Source organism: Alosa alosa, chromosome 11, assembly GCF_017589495.1.
Source record: "Alosa alosa isolate M-15738 ecotype Scorff River chromosome 11, AALO_Geno_1.1, whole genome shotgun sequence".
In the NCBI taxonomy this organism is placed as follows: domain Eukaryota; kingdom Metazoa; phylum Chordata; class Actinopteri; order Clupeiformes; family Clupeidae; genus Alosa; species Alosa alosa.
Window position 1 is genome coordinate 20,049,182 of NC_063199.1, and position 15,964 is coordinate 20,065,145.

Sequence of the window (15,964 nt, forward strand, 5' to 3'; positions counted from 1 at the left end):
ATTGTGGCTATGGCTACGCAGCTATTGCTTATTATGAAGTCAGACCCACCTGGAGGTCTAAAGAGAAAGAGGGGAGACATGTTGGACTACGTGTACATTACAGTATAAATCTCTCCAGTTCAAAACCCAGCACCTGTGCCTTCTGTAGAACACTGGTAGTCTGAATTATGATATCCTTTTTCTACTCTAGCCTGTTATAGCCTCTGTGAGCAAGAGAGTGTATTGTGACATATTGTACTGTCAATGTCAATGTCAATTTTATTTATAAAGCACATTTACAGACGACTTAGCCGCACCAAAGTGCTTCACAATGCAGAAATGCACTGTGATTATCTAATTATTTAAAACGTGTCTCCTCTCAAGTTAGAAAGCTAGAAATTGTCTAGGCTGATTTGACATGGAACAATACTCTCATTCCAGCGTAATAATCAAGAAACACCATGGGTGCAGAAGCACAATGATATCATGCAGCACCTGAAAATAGTTCCCGTAGGCTAACTTCCAGCAACAAGGTTGAGCTGCAGCAGACAAATTGGTTAGTGACTGGATTATTACGCCTGAATGAAAGTATACTGTAGTTCCATGTTAAATTAGCCTAGAAAATCGCCATGTTTCATTTAATTTCGATTAGTCTAATTATACTTTCTAACTTGAGAAGAAACCAGTTTTAAATAGGAAAATTAGTCACTTTTACGTGATGCTAGCAGGCGAGATGTTAATGGTCTAGGTGGTCGCCAGACTCAGAGAACGGCTGGATGAACTTGAGAAAGGTAAAAATCAATTGTTTAACTCAAGGGGAGGTGGAAAATGTAATTCCCCAAATGGTGGACTATCCCTTTAATTTATATGTAAAATGTTAACTTTTATCTACATGTCTCATCTGTGTCAACAGAGAGTGCCATGTGATATGGAAACATACTCATCAGTCCAATTAGAGCACTCACTACAAAGCAGGAGCCCTGTCCAGGTAAACACACAGAAATCATCAAAAAGATAGATTCCAACTTAGTCAGTACAAGCTATCATGGAAACATCTGTAGCGCCTGGAATTCTTGTTGTCTGTCAGTAATTCAGTAATAATAGCCTACAGACCACCTTTGCAATAAAGATTTCAGACCATTGCACAGACAAATAATCAGTATATCAAAGAATAACAAGGAAACTTTGAAAATTGAAAACAATGTTTTTTTTTGTTTTAAGATAGGCTATCCCCACCTTCTGTGACTCACTGACCAATCGCGCCTTTGCAGAGGCTGGCGTTCCTCGTTCAGTAGTTGAGAGAGTGCAGCCAGTTGAGGGAACATCGATCTTACAACAGAGCAAAGGGTAGACATGGCTCAAAACAGTTTGCTATGGAGTCGAAGTATGTTTAAATACATTCATCGTGCTAAGTCTCCGTTACCCTGCATTTTGTTTACGTTAGCAATGCAATGGGTGACACTTTATTGGTTTACAGCGTGGTGATTGTGAAAGTGTCTGGATTTGACTTTTTATCCGAGAGAATGGGAGAATCTTTAAACACCACCGGAATCCCTTTCAACCAATCTGACATAGACCTGGACCGGTTCAGCAGTCTGGAGGATATTGATGCGACGGCCGACAGTAGTCCCGTTTTGAGGATCATGATCTCCATTGTCTACTCTGTCGTGTGCGCGGTGGGGTTAGTGGGGAATTTATTGGTATTTTTCCTGATGAAGGTTCGGCAAGGAAGGAAAAGGTCAACAATCAATTTCTTCATTCTCAACCTGGCAGTGACAGACTTTCAGTTTGTTTTAACTTTACCCTTTTGGGCTGTGGATACCGTCCTGGACTTCAGCTGGCCATTTGGGAACGCTATGTGTAAGATTATTCTGTCTGTAACTGTCATGAACATGTATGCCAGTGTGTTCTTTCTCACGGCCATGAGTGTGACGAGGTATTGGTCAGTTGCCTCGGCACTAAAAGACAGCACGCGGCACAAAACCTGTTCCGTGAAGTGGGTGAGCGCGCTTCTCTGGATGTCCGCCACTGTAGCTACGGCACCAACCGTTTTCTTCTCCACCGTTACAAATATCGCCGGGGAAAAGCTGTGTCTTCTCAAATTTCCCGAGGGGTATCGCTGGCTTGCTCTGTATCATCTTCAGAAAATCCTCGTAGCCTTTGTTTTTCCCATGCTGATAGTTTCTATTTGCTATATACTACTTCTACGTTTCATCCGCTTGCGAAGCATGAATAACAATCACCCCGAACGAAGGTCCAGAGTCACCAAATCTGTTACTATCGTAGTGCTCTCCTTCTTTCTTTGTTGGATGCCAAATCATGCTATAACTTTATGGGGAGTACTAGTCAAATTCAATCTGGTTCATTGGGATAAAGCCTACTATATGGTCCACACATATATATTTCCGGTGACTATTTGCCTTGCACATGCCAATAGTTGTTTAAACCCAGTTTTATATTGTCTTATGAGAAGAGAGTTTCGGAAAATGCTTAAGGACTTGTTCTGGAGGATATCGTCAACTACAGTGTCGAAAAGCAGTCACATTCGACCATTTTCCGCCACTCTGAAAGCCGATAACGACAATACTCAAGCAAGTATCCCGCTAAATGTCATTGAAACCGAACAGTGCGGGCTATCTGTGGAGAGCGGCCAGTGCTACGCGCAACGTTGACCTGATCAGCCACGCGCTTTGAGATGGAAACTCTGTGTCACGACGGGATGCCTCTTCGGGTTAAAAAAAACAGCCAAACTTCAAGTTTGTACACGAATAGCACAGGTTTACTGGAAATGGTGAATGGTGAACCACTTGTGCCAAAATGTATAAAAGAAAAAGACTTGAGCTTCAGCTTAAATGTATTGTATAGCTTGATTATTTATAAAACCGAAAATGCAACAGACCCAGCTATGCTCTAGAGCAATATTGGACAATTTTAACTAAAATACAAAATAATGACATCTATGATAAACAAAATATTGACATCTATGATAAATAGTGGTTGTGCTGAGATGTTTCTCTTGTTAAATTAATAGTATTGAACTCAGCTCAAGCAGTAGGCTACCATATTCTTCTTTTAGCTGTCATAATTGTCTCAAGCGTCTCTGTGGATCTTATCAGCTGAACATAGTTGACAAGCAGGTGAATGTAAACACAGGCCTTGTGGACTGTAAAAGGTAATAAAGTTTTTTTTTTAAACATTGTTTGGCGCTAACAGTCGCATCTGATTGCTATATTACACATTTCATTATCAGTGGAATGGACTTCTTTACTCACTCATACATGTGTGCACACATGCGCACATACACACGAGCGGATCTTTATCGCAGGGATCATTTGCATGTGTGCATCTGCAGTGCAAAGGGCACATGTTGAGGAAACCACAACATACTAGATCACTGGGCAGTCACTGAGTTTACAGGGGAGTTTATTACACCAAACCCAAATCAGTGTAGCAGTCATAGAGTTCTTAGGGCAGTCTCTGCCTTTACAGGGGAGTTTATAGTTATATGCACATCTCAACATACCAGATCACTGGACAGTCACTGAGATTATAGGACGAGTTTAATGAGGTGCACAGCAGTTGTGTTCACAGGTACAGGCCTCATCCCAGACAGCCCTGTCTCACTGACCTCAGACCTGCTGTTTGGCCAAGAGACTGATAAGCTCATAGAGTGTGTGGCTCAGTTTGAGCCATTTTTTTGTTTCCCATTTGTTTTTGAACCAACAGTCTGAGTGAACAGCCAGAGGGATATTTTGTTGAATCAGATTAAAAGTTTGAGTGATTGTAATCAAGAACTTTACCATTAACATTTGCATTGAAAGAACCAAGAAACCACAACCACAGATAATTCAGAGATTCTGGGCCCTATCATGACAGTCTAAAATGCAGGGTCACTGGCAAAAAGTCTAAACAAATTTCGTGGGTTGTCCAGTCCACATTGGGTGTGGTGTAGTTATGAAGCGTTATCAAACGTCCGGCGCTTGGCGCAACTTTAAACAGCGCATCGGTATTTTGATAGTCAGCTGTGTATTTGAAGGAATCTGCGTGCATGTGAGACTGTATGGAACAGTTATTCCACTAAACCATGCTTTTGAGAGTGTGGCCTACACACATTTGCGCTCGTCTATTATTTGAACTCATTGGCAAAGTGAAACAAACTTCACCGTGGTGTTAGTCAACAACAAAACAGTTATACACAGTTAATTACTTTCACTATTGCCTGACAATGGGTTACCATCGAAAACATAGCCTGGAAAAAGCAACACTTACCCCAATAATGTTTGAATGACTGAATAAAAAAACGTTTATCCTGCAGAGGAGTTGCTTACATCTCGTGACAGTGCGTCTTCAGCTGTGCTTCATATTTGCCTCTCGCCTATCACTTTTATCAGTCATTACCAATTTGCAAATGATGGTGAACTACTCATTGTGAGATGTATTCCATAGTATCTTTATTCTAATTATGTTTCCCATTGTAATCATGTAATTTGTAATGTTTTGCATGGATGTGCTATGGTTGTTATAGTTACCATTCATAAGAATTGTTATGGAACGTGATCTACTTCATAGGTGTCCCGTTATTCAGAATTAATAGCCACCATACCAGCCAATCAGAAAAGAGTATTTCTTCTCTCCGGGTGATAAAGCGCATTAGCAGTGCATATGGAGAACCACAAGATGGCAGTATAATGCACATTTAAAAAGATAAAATATCTCAACAAGAAGACCAGGTTATCATACACGATGCACAGTCATTTTGAATTTATTTGGTTTCACCAAACCAATGACAGTCACAGAGGAGGCAGGAGTATATGTCCCATAACAATGAGAACATGTATAAATGTATAACTCAGTGTACCCAGTGACCTGTCTGAAAGGGCCCCCCGCTGCCTCGGGGCTCAGCGTTTGCTGGACGGCAGGGGTGGGCGGGCCATTGTTCTGGCGAACTCCTCATAGTGGATGAAACCATCCGAGGCCACTCCTGCACTCCCGAACAGCTCATCCACTGCCAGTAGGAAACACAAACACACACGGTCACTCAATCAACATCATCAAACACAAAACGCATAGACAAGCCAATGCACAGCACACAACATTAAAACACCAAGGTGAAATCAGGCACTTTGTGGCAGTAATTCTGACTGAAGTGTTAATACAGTAGGTGGAGCTCTAGGAAAGCGTGATTGTAATCATCATCAGGCACTCTCTGGTCCATGGTTAGGTAAACACAGACTAAGTATGAGTGCCCATTCAATATGTGCGCGTCTGCAAATGAAAATGACAAACTGAACCACTTTGGAGAAAACGTGGGAAACCTAGGTTAAAAGAAGCAACGATATTTAAAACAACAAATGGAGTGGATTCCTGTAACTATCCATGAAAACAGCCGAGCTGTTGGACAGCCTAATCCACTGCACGGAAAAAAATGGAAATCGCGACTTGTTGTAGCCTAGTCCTAAGGTAAATATTGTACCAAATAGCCTATGGTAATGACAGCTTTAAAAACATTTATTTCACCTGACTCGCTGGAGTGAATGCAGAATGTGGGATGCGCAAAGAAATTATTTAAAATAAATCTGCTTCTCTGACTGACATTTAAAGCTGCAGTTGGCAAGATTTTTTTGATCATATTTGCTCCGACAGAACAACATAAATCAGCTGGTTTTTAAAAAAAACTGCACTTCCACCTCCACCTAGAGCCTGTTATTTGTTTATCAGAGCAAGGCTGTGTGAGATCTGACTGTCAATCACAGTCTGTGAGAGAGTTGTAAACATTAAACATTTTGGCTAAGTCCCCTCAATCTGTCAGACTTGCCAACTGCAGCTTTAAATATATCTTTTTGGGGAATTCCTTGGAAGTGTGTGTGTGCATAACTTACCCTCTTGATCAGTTAGTTTCTCCCCCAAACTAGTGAGTTTGGATCGGAGTTCGGCGGCAGGGATGTAGCCCCGCCTCTGTCTGTCAATCATCCTCATAGCCTCCAAGATCTCCGCTGTGGGGTCCTCCTGCTGCTGCTGCCGGTGCATGATGGTCAGGAATGTGGAGAAGTCCAGCTCACCGTTCCTGTCTATGGACAGAGGATAGCCACAGCGCTCAATATACAGCCGTATAATTAACACAACAAATAACAGACAGACACAACGCTTAACAGACACCCGATGTATAGATGAATGGACAGACAGACAGATGGACACAGGAACAGACAGACAGTAAACATAATGTGTCTGGTACTGTATTTTAAAACCACTAAGGAATATAGTGGCCAGTAATGCAGTTTCACAGCACTGAAGCATAGAGTGGCTGATGCTACATTCTAGCACTTAATCCTGGACCTGGCCTGTAGACCCGTTCGCAATTTGGTGTTTGAACTGAGTTAGTGGGTCCCTAGACATGAAAAATCACCGAGGTGCTCATCCGCCATAGTGCCACGAAGTTGAAAATGTATCTTTTTTGTTTCTTTACACATGTAATACCCTATTTTGAGTAATTATGGTATGTGGAATTCATTTTTGCCATTGATATGACCATATTGGGTGAGTTTGACCTTGAAAGGTCATGGTCAAGGTCATTTTCTGAAGAATCTCAAGACATGCGAACCAACTGCAATTTTCAGTCCGCCCTTATACTGTGTATCTGTACAACACTAGACAGAGTTCACAGAAAATAAGAGGACGAGGTTTAACTTTTCTTGTATTTTACCAGGAGTATCAAAAGATTCCCAAGGTTCCCAAAGTTTTCATCTCACTATTGAGCATTGCACCAATTGATCAACAGTGAATTACACATGTACATGAGAACTAACTCAAATTTAGTCTGCCCTTATAATGTGTATTTGTACACCACTAGACAGAGTTCACAGAAGAAAAGAAGACAAGGTTTGACTTTTCTTGTATTTTACCAGTAGTCAAATTTAAAAGAGTTCCAAGGTTTCTAAAGTTTTGTCTCACTATTGAGCCATCGCACATATTGATAAACATGGAGCATTCTAAAATACCTGTGGGGTATACTACGAATCTCGATTAGTGGGTTAGCGAGGTATGTTGCGCTCAAAGCCTAGATATGTCTAACGTGCATATCGTAGTATACCCCACAGGTCCCAAAAGCTTGAATTTGGTTGCTTCAATGGCAGGTCAGGACAATCTTAATCAAATGTTATGCATCATCTGTCAAGATAATAAATTGCCTGTAACAAGTGAAAAGACAGGATGTGAGAGAATAAAACAAGTTGCTAAAATCTGTGATGATGTGATTACAAATCGTATCAAAACTCTGATGGGGGATGATGATGTGGATAATGATAATAGCATGTTTGTTTACCATAATACCAACAAATGCTACAAGTCATACACTCATTCTCGTAAACTGATATCTATTGAGAAGAAAAGAATTGAAGAATCTAAGGTGTGTGAGACAGAAGATGAGGCTTCTACAAGTGTTAAATTCACAACAACCTTACGAAGAAGTGTTACACCTTGTGCACCTCCAAGTTCTGACAAGGCTGCAAGAACATTGCCCTGTGTTATATGTGGATATATGGAACACAAGAAATGTCGTGACAAGTACAGAATTTGTGAGTATGATAGTGCGAAGAAACTTTTTGCTGCAGCAAAGCATAACCAAGATGTAGTTTTCACACGAATTGCGGATCGACTGAGGGACGATGAAGATAGCTCTATTAAATCAGTCATATCAGCAGATTGATTTTGCCAGAACTCTGTCACCAGAACTACATGCAAAAATACAGTATATTGACAAGCTTTTGGTGAAGGGAGAGTGTTGCACTGTGAGTGATATTGTGGAGTTTGCGTTGAGCCTGTTGGAAGAAGGTGAGGTACCTTCCAGACCCGTGATATGAAAAAGCTGATCCTTGATCACTATGGAGAATTGGTCACAATCGCTCCCAACAGTAGGATGAATGAATCTGACATTTTTTTCTCATCTGACATTAAGCTGAAGAATCAGGACATAATGAGAGAGGCAGGCACCAAGTTGAGAGAAGTGCTCCTGGACGTTGATTTTGGTCTGCAAGACAGCTTCTGTGACAGTCCTGACTTGAAAGCATCATGACAGAAAACAATGATGCCAGCACCTCTTCTTACGTTCTTAGCAGCTTTGTTCAAGGTCCCCAAGCACAACCTCTTTAGAAGCAGTGCTAGAGACCTAGAGAAGCTTCTCCAGCCTCTACAGGATGAGGACAATCAGCCAGCAGCAGAGGAACTGCTATCACAGCAGCAATATTCCACAAAGGGAGAAGATAATGAACAATCCACACAGGGGGAGGATAAGTACAGCCAGCTAGCAGAGGAGCAGCCACAGCAGCAACATCCCACACATGAAGAGCCTCTACTGAGAGAACAGTCTCACAGTATGTAAGTGTGCAGGCAAGTGTGACAATCGTCGATGTGTCTGTCGTGCTGCTGGAGTTTCATGCACTGTATTCTGCCATGGAAAAAGCATCCTGTAAAAACCCATCTAAAATGCTTGCACACATACAGTACACTTTGAGAGAAATCAGACTATATGGTGCACTTTTACTTAATTTGGTATGATGTTATTTTGTATCACTTTTATTGCTACATAGTTTTATTTGCACCCAATTGTTTTCTTTTATATCATTGTACTAACACCCAATTAAAATAAAAGTTCAAAGGGAATGTTTATAATTGTTACGTTTCTTCTCTTCGTGTCTTGTTCTAATTAAAACAAATAATTGTGGGGAAAAATACAATAAAAGTGACTATAAAGAAAGAAATCTTAATTCAGTTATTGAACAATTATGTTGACATTGACATTTCAATGTCAAATATAATCCTTAATGTTAAAAACAATATTAGCAATGAATGTTTTATGTCAGATTTAGTAGAATTAGACTTATTGCATCTGTTTTTTATTCCTGGCCAAGGTCTTCAGAATAGAAAAATGACCTTGACCATGACCTTTTAAGGTCATAAATCACCCAATATGGTCATAACAATATAAAAAATGAATTCCACATACCATAATAAGTCTAAATGGAGGTATTACATGTGTATATACATTCAGAAACAAAAAAGTTTAATTTTCATCATAGCCGATGGTGGCCATATTTGATTTGACCATTGCGCAATTCGTGGCACTATGGCGGACGAGCACCTCGGTAATTTTTCATGTCTACGGACCCACTAACTCAGTTCAAGTGATAAATTCCCCCAACACCAAATTGCGAACAAGTCTACAGGCCAGGGCCCAGTTTCCCGAAAGCATAAAGAGAAATTACAACTTAGAATACATAATCCAATTTAGATCCGAAGTTTAAACGGTAGGCCTATAGCTGTGACGTGCAGTCACCTGACATCACCATCAAATCACAGAATATTTCAGAACTATTAACGTGGACAGCTCCCCTTAAGAGCATCTTAAGATCAGTGCACGCGCGTTCACGCTACGAGCATGTTCGGGAAACAGTCGGAAAAACCAAATGAACGATCGTAAGATGAATCGTAGAAAACCCTCTTAAGAGCGTGTCTCCGGGTTATCGGGAAACTGGGCCCAGGTACTGGATTAACTGAGCTGCGTTTGTGAAGACGTCAGTCAGGGCTTCTTTTACTGTGATGTCGACACTCACCAGGCTATCGCGTCTTGTACAAGATATTGACAGTGTAATTGGGGCCAAGCAGCCAAGCACCATTGTGTTTCTATGATTTCTTACTATTATTATTATTATTTAACATCTTTCTTCCGCCATTGGAGTCTATGGCAGCCCATAGAACCGTCTGGTGAAAAAGTTGTGAAATTTGGCACACTGATTAGGATAGTCCCATAATTAATTTCACCAAGTTTCATACCGCACCTTGAGTGCTTTAGCCACAGGCCAAAGTTGGACTTATGCTCACGCATCTTAACTTCTGACCTGTTGACCCGATTGTCAAAAAATGAGGTATCGTTGGAATCCTTGGACCAAGCCGAGTTCAACGCACCCTATGACGTCATTTTCCGCCATGATGGATTTTCCGCCATATTGATTTTAGTGAAAGTGAAACTAAAACTTCACAGGTCACAAATTTTGTCCGATCGTCACCAAACTTGACACACATGCTCTTCAGACCAAGCCGCACAAAAGTTATTCCTTTTCGTCTTCGAACTAAAACCGTTCGCTGTAACAGCCAATCAAAATTTTGGGGAAGCCGCCAAACAGGAAGTGAGCTCATATCTCAGCAACCCATTCATCTATCATAACCAAACTTAGTCCATGGACTCAGGACCCAATCAGGGGACGCCAAAAATCTGGTGACCTTTGACCTCTAGGAGGCGCTGTAATTAAGAAACATGCCTTTGGCCTGTAGCTGCAGTTGTGTTTAGAATTAAAATGCACTAGTGGTGTCTGTTAATACTGTTGAGGTCCTTAGGCCGACCTAAGCCAACTTGTGATGTCATCGTAATTGATTCGGCCGCCATATTGGATTTAATCAAAAACACATATACGCTGCAGGTCACAAAATTCATCTGTTCCTCACCAAAATTGGCAGAGACCATCTTCAGACCATGCCTGATGAGTGCATTGCTTTCTGGAACAATTGACAGAAGCTTTGGCCTGTACCAGCCAATCAAAATTTGCGCTTAAGCCGCCAAACAGGAAGTGATTTCATATCTCAGCAACGCTTTCATGTATCAAAAACCAAACTTAGTACACGTACCTCAGACCACATCGGGAGGACGCTCAAGAAATTTGGTGACATTTGACCTCTAGGGGCTCCGTAATTGACAAAAATGCATTTTGGCCAGTAGTTGCTGATGCGATTATTTTGCAATGGAAGTCAATGGCAGCCCATAGATCCGTCTGGTAAAAAGTTATACAATTTGGCACACTAATTGGGGACAGTCCAATAATTCATTTCACCAAGTTTCATGCCGGCACCTCGTTTAGCCACCAACAGGCCAAAGTTGGACTTGTGTTGACGGATCGTAATCTTTGACCTGTTGACTCGAATGGCAAAATGAGGTATCATTGGAATCCTTGGGCCAAGCCGAGTTCAACACACCCTATGACGTCAATTTTTGACCTCTGTGTTTAAATCACAGCAAGTGTGATCATATCTCAGTCAATCTTTTATTTTTGATGTGAAACTGATGACAGCAAGTTCCATCTAGTTCATTCTAATGTGTGCATGCAAGGGTGGGACGGGGTGGGATGGGCAGGGGCGGTTGCGGCGGTGGGCTGGCTGGGGGAGGGGGCGGCGACACTTGAAACTTGACCTTGTAACTCAGCCAATCTTGGGTTGTATGGCATGGAACTTGCTGTGACTGCTTAAGGCTATATGTCTGATGCAACGACATTGACTTACATGGCAAATCTGGCCTGCTGATCTCACTGCTTGGCCCCCTCATTGCTGCTTGCAGCTATATTAACTTCTTTTTTTTTCAGAAAACAGTGTTATAAGTGCTAGCGTTATTCGACAATACTGTAGATATGTAAGATATGTAGTATAAGATATGTAGTTCAAGATAACGCTAACAGGGTCTTCTATCTCCGTACGAAGAGTCAGTGATCATCAGGTGATTTAAAGTCTCCCGCATGTACAACCCCAAAACAGAAAAAGTTGGGACCTTGTGTAAAATGTAAATAAAAACAGAATGTAATAATCTGCAAATCTCTTAAACTCATATTTAGTTGGAAAAAGGTCACAGACAACATATCAAATGTTGAAAATGACAAATTTGACTATTTCATGAAAAATATATGTGAATTTTGAATTTGATATGATACCAGCAACATGTTTCAAAAAAAGTTGCGACGGGGGTAACAGAATGCTGGGAAAGTTGTGTAATGATAAAGAAAACAAAAGGAGGAATGTTTCACAATGGTTTGGTATGAAAAAGAGCATCACAGAGGTGGTAGGTAGGGGTATTCATCACTCTGTGTAAACCTGTGTGCACAAATTATGGAACATTGTCATTTTAATGCTTCTTAACATGAAATTGTGAGGTATTTGGGGAGTTCATCATCTACAGGACATAATATTATTAAAACATTCAGAGTACTAAGGGGCTTATAGGAGAGATGCTAACGGTCTAATCTGACTCAATGAGCTGGAGCTAAAAGTGCTACTGTCAGACTCAGAGAACGGCTGGATGAACTGGGGAAAGGTCAAACTCAACAGTTTAACTCAAGGGGAAGTGTAAAACGAGTGTATTTCCCCAAATGGTGGAATATCCCTTTAAGGCATAGAGGAGCTTGCACTGTGTTTTAATAACAGTGAGGAATAGAGTGTATTAAAGAATAGTTTAGTAGAGTAGTAGAGTGTTTAAGGAGTAGCTGGCGCAGTACTGTACTACCTATTTTCTGGATCTGCAGATGTCTGCCCACTTCACTGAAGGTGGGGCTTGTTCCCAGACTCCTCATCACCGTCAGCAGGTCTTTGGCCTGGATTCTGCCTTGGTGCTTTTTGTCATACAGGGAGAAGCACTCTTTGAACTCTAAGAAAGCAGAATGTTCAAAGGAGGCAAACTTACTCAAGACATTAAGGTAAGACAAGCTATCTGCATCCATTCCTAACTGAGAACAGGGCTGCAGCTTTTTTTCACTGTTAGGCTTTTGGCTGGAAGTGCTGAAGCCAGTCAAATTCGGTACTCCTTTGGTCAACGTAATCTAGCTCTCGTAATCTAGCAGCGTAATCTACACCCTGGGTTGAAATCGCTCCGGAATTATGCTTTAATTTACAACCACACAGTCCCTATGGCATTTTAAAAAAAAAAAAAAAAAATCTTGCAAGCTTGTTGCCTACTACCAAGCCAAGGAGCGGCTTGCAAAGAAACAAACATTCTGTTTGAGGTAAGATCACTGGCAGAATACACCTTCTAGGAAAACTATGTTTTGCTGTCTGTACACACACTGAATTCAACAAAGTTTTCCATTATCATGTAACCACTATTTTGGTGCTGCCCCTAGCACCAGGGTTGTGCAAAATTCAGAATTTAATTGAGAATGACTCCTAAATTCCAATTAAATTCTTGAATTTGAATTAACTTTGAATAGAGGTCAAATAGGATCTAGAATTGAATTAAAAGAAGTAGAAAGTTGAAATTCAATGAAATAATGTTTAACAATGAAACTTTACAGTATATGTCAGATATGATTGCATTAAATATTCTATTCTAATATTAGTTTGAACTACTTGTACACATAGACCTCTGATGTGGTACAAAATACAGATACTTCTTTGAAAATGTAAGAGAGTAAAGTAAAAAGTTGTTTGAAAAATAAAATACTCAAAGTATAGATACCTGAAAATGCTACTCAAGTACAGTTCTACTATAAAGTATTTGTACTTCGTCACTTCCCATCTCTGGTAGAAAACTAGTTTCCCCTTTGGGGATTACAGTTTTTCTAAGACGCTTTGGTGCATTTTTCCAATCATAATTAACATTTGCACAACAGATTGCAACAGTGCATTTCTTAAAACAATTAGTGCAAACTGGATTACCTGCAAAAGCACGTATCTTAGCATTCTTATGAGTTATAGTTTGTATACTATAGTATTTCTTTATTTTCATTAGGCTATCATTGATATTGCATTGAGATTGTTTATTATTGCTATTTTCTTTAATGTTTAATGTAGCCTTGGCAACATTTTAAAACTGTTCACTGTTCATTTTAACTATTGGTATTGTTTTTATTATTATTATTATTATTATTTGTAAATCACTTTGGACAAAAGCATCTGCCAAATCCCATAACCATAACCATCTTGCTCAAAATGCTTTTTATATGTCCGAGCAAGCATTTATACAAATGAAACTGTCAGTGCAATCAAAATGACAAATCCTTACACCATTGTTTATGTCAATATAGTCAATCTGTTTTTACAGTTTACTTAGTGAATATTTTCTAATGAACAATGTGCAAGGCAGCACTATTTTCTATGTGGCATAGCTATTTCAAAACTACAATGTTTCACATTATTGTGTGTGGAGGGGGTCGATTGCAAGAGAGTGTTTCAAAGTTTTTTTTTACTGTTGACAGTATGAAAACAAAGGCTTTTACAGTATTATGCAAATGAAAAATGACCACTATACAGTAAAAAAAACCTTGGTCAGACCTGCGCAACACTGTACATCTTTCTATATCCTGACGTTCCTATCTGTCAGGTTACATATATGTATATGCTAGACAAACTATGACAACTAGTTCAGCACGTGTGCATGTAATTACTCAAGCAATGAAATAAGGCAATTCCTTTTATGAGTAGGACTATTCAGCATGGAACCAGTATAGTGCATTTTGACCAACATGACATTATTGGAAATGAAAAACAGCAGACATTTCTACAAAATCATGGCAGTTGCATGGATGTACTAAAGCATTGCTGTTTGTTCAAGATGGAGAGAAACTGGTTTAATGATGTGCACAAGTGATAAGATAACATGGAGTTTGAACAAGCAGGATAATTTCAATTCTAATCTGAGAAATGTGCCAAAGCCACTGAGAAAAACTGTAATAAAGTCTATCAATGGCGGGAGTGGGACATGATTGACTGTGAAATGAGAGACTATTCCAGAGGGGCAGTGGCAGAAAAGGCATGGTCACCCTTACCAGGTGATCTATGATCTATGACATAATTATAGGCTAAGATGCTGTTTGACTCATAATATAAAATTACGACATATTAACGACACATTACAGAGATAGACATAACAGTAAAACAATAGGGCTATTAAAATAATAATAATAAAAAATAATAAACTAAACAAAAAAAAAACAAATAGCCTAAGCCCTTTTAAAAATCTGATTAGGCCGTGCTTTTGCAGTTTCAATGTGCAGTTTGGCCACGATGCCACTGAGGAACAATTTGTCCTTGTTTGTGGTCTCTCTAGCATGAAAGAATCAGCGAGGCACTGTAGCACAATTTCAAGAGATTATAAAGACAATTCACAAACATAATAAAGTTGTCTCCTGGATCTGCAGTAGCCTATTAGCAACAGTTACGTAGACCATAGTTTACCAACGTGAATATAATATTCCGCTTTTATCCGACAAAACAATCTTACCGTTTATCTGATCATGTGACAGGAACTTTGCCTGTGGGAATAAAGATGAAACTTCACACACATCGGACATAAACCCCACAAACTTGGTTTAAGATAAAAACTAAAAAATAAATGGTAGCCTACTGTAGCCTTGCCTACTTACCATGGTGTTCTGAGTCGGTGCAGTCTCTCCTCCTGTGACTTACCAGGCTTGGGAAAAACCTGTATAATAATGTGAGGTTCAGTAACTGATAACGAGGTGCCGTCACCATGAGCAATGCAAACGTGACACCAAGTAGGCTATCACGTGTCCGCCGGTGCACGGAGTCTGGAGTCCCAGTGGGGATGCGACGGCTGTCAGATGCCACCGTCAAAGCTCAAATTGCTAACTGAACAGCAGCCAACCGTGTGAGATAACACTCTAACTCGAAGTGCATGACTCTGCAGCCTCTGCAGCACATATTCGAAGCCGGGCTAGCGTTCAATCACTAAGTGTCCTTCGAGATAAGGCTACTGAAAACATTTGCGGTTTGTGAAATGCCTACCATCATTCCAATTTCGATTGCTTATTAGCCTAGTTTAAGGACAATCATTTTAAAAATCCGCTCGAAATAAATGTGACTTTTGAGAAGTAGCTCTGATAAAAATGGTCAATTCATATTAATATTAAGGTGCTATCGGAACTCCCCCTATTACCGTCGGTCCCGTATTTCCGCAGTCTTGCGTGTATGTGTCACTTAATATCCATTTCTATCCAAGACGGCGGACTCATAAAGTAACGCAACCACCCACACCATAGGTGTATCTAAATTAGCTATGTACCAAAAATGTCATTTTACCGTGACTCGAAGAGCTGTAAACGGTCTTGCAGGCTAAGGCTGTGTGTACACAACCGCTTGGAGCTCCAGTGGAATTTTCATTTCATGACGAGAATTCTCGATCTAAACGTTCATGTGCCGTTGAAACGGCGTAAATAGGCAA

The 15,964-nt window shown here is 40.2% G+C and overlaps 2 protein-coding genes across 2 annotated transcripts; one reads left to right on the top strand and one right to left on the bottom strand.

Annotated features, from left to right (window-relative positions):
• Window positions 1–1,303: 1,303 nt before the first annotated feature.
• rxfp3.3b (relaxin family peptide receptor 3.3b) lies at window positions 1,304–3,178 on the top strand. The gene has a single exon (XM_048256552.1). The coding sequence runs from the start codon at window positions 1,431–1,433 to the stop codon at window positions 2,649–2,651; it is 1,221 nt and encodes a 406-aa protein (XP_048112509.1). The 5' UTR covers window positions 1,304–1,430; the 3' UTR covers window positions 2,652–3,178.
• Window positions 3,179–4,725: 1,547 nt separating this feature from the next.
• On the bottom strand, window positions 4,726–15,964 carry calml4b (calmodulin-like 4b). The gene is made up of 6 exons (XM_048256553.1): window positions 15,823–15,964; window positions 15,147–15,205; window positions 15,005–15,035; window positions 12,293–12,433; window positions 5,859–6,047; window positions 4,726–4,984 (listed from the first exon to the last, which is right to left on the bottom strand). The coding sequence occupies exons 2-6, from the start codon at window positions 15,147–15,149 to the stop codon at window positions 4,878–4,880; spliced, it is 471 nt and encodes a 156-aa protein (XP_048112510.1). The 5' UTR covers window positions 15,150–15,205; window positions 15,823–15,964; the 3' UTR covers window positions 4,726–4,877.